A 1,240-nucleotide genomic window follows, 5' to 3' on the forward strand; every position below is an offset into this window, starting at 1 on the left:
ATATATACAATTTCTCTATGAATTCTGCTATGTACTGAAATGTGTGAGTAGTGGTTATAGGATTCAAACTTTGTTCACATTTGTCAGGGATTTCTCTGTGATAAAGTTTTCATTTATACAATGGTTTTAGCATGAGTTCAAGATTTGTGAAGTTCTTCACATCTGTAATTTCTCTTCAACATGAATTCTATTGTGTACAGAAAATTTGACTGCTAGCATTAGGCTTTGCCATGTCTTCATACTGTTACATTATTTCTCTGGAATGATTTCTCTTATAATAAGGGCTGAAGAACAGTAGAAACCTTTGCCACATTATTCACATGTGTAAGATCTTCAATATGAATTTTGTTATATGTAATAAGGTATGAGTTCCAGTAAAGGGAATTGCCATACTGTTCACAGTTGTGGGATTTCTCACCAGTGCAAATTCTTTTATGCCCTAGAAAGTTATCAATACCAAGTAAAGGTACTATGACATTCTTTATATTTTGAGGATTTCTCTCCTGTATGATTTATGTACAGTGTGGTCTGAGTGTGAGTTAAAGGGTTTGCCACACTGTTCATATTTATAAGATTTCTCTCCAGAATGAATTCTTTTATTTACAGAAAGGTTCATATACTGATTAAAGGCTTTGCCACATTGTTATTTGTATGGTTTCTCTCTAGAATGAATATTTCATGTACAGAAACGCCTGAGTATTGGTTAAAGTCCTTGCCACATTCTTGGCATTTGTAAGGTTTGACTCAAGAAAGAATTACTTCATGTATATTTGCGTACTAGTTAAAGGGTTTGCCACAGTGTTGACATTTGTATGGTTTCTCTCCAGAATGAATTCTTTGATGTTCAGAAAGGCACAAGTACTGGTGAAACAACTTGGCACATTCTTAGCATTTCTAGGGTTTCCCTCCAGAATGAAGTTTTTTGATGTCTAGTAAGGGTTGAATTAACATGAAAGGCTTTGCATCATTATTGACATATGTAGGACTTCTCTCCACAATGAATTCTTTTATGTACAGAAAGGCCTGAGTACTGGTTAAAGACTTTGCCACATCACTGACACTTGTAGGGTTTCTCTCCAGAATGAATTCTTTTATGTGTAGTAAGGTCTGAATTATTATTAAAGGCTTTGCCACATTGTTGGCATTTATACGGTTTCTCTTCAGAATGAATTCTTTGATGTTTAGTAAGGCTAGAACTAAGAGTAAAGGCTTTGCCACATTCTTGACATTTGAAGGGTTT

General features: G+C 34.5%; 1 protein-coding gene across 1 annotated transcript in view; it reads right to left on the reverse strand.

Moving 5' to 3' along the window:
- Positions 1 to 1,051: 1,051 nt before the first annotated feature.
- LOC111722799 (zinc finger protein 85-like) overlaps positions 1,052 to 1,240 on the reverse strand; it is a 42,111-nt gene continuing 41,922 nt past the window's right edge. Inside the window, exon 5 of the mRNA XM_023509133.1 lies at positions 1,052 to 1,221. Coding sequence (XP_023364901.1) covers positions 1,052 to 1,221 — 170 coding nt within the window. The remainder of the gene's footprint in view (positions 1,222 to 1,240) is intronic.

Source organism: Otolemur garnettii, unplaced genomic scaffold (genome assembly GCF_000181295.1).
Source record: "Otolemur garnettii isolate 467f Iridium unplaced genomic scaffold, OtoGar3 scaffold00393, whole genome shotgun sequence".
Classification (NCBI taxonomy): Eukaryota; Metazoa; Chordata; class Mammalia; order Primates; family Galagidae; genus Otolemur; species Otolemur garnettii.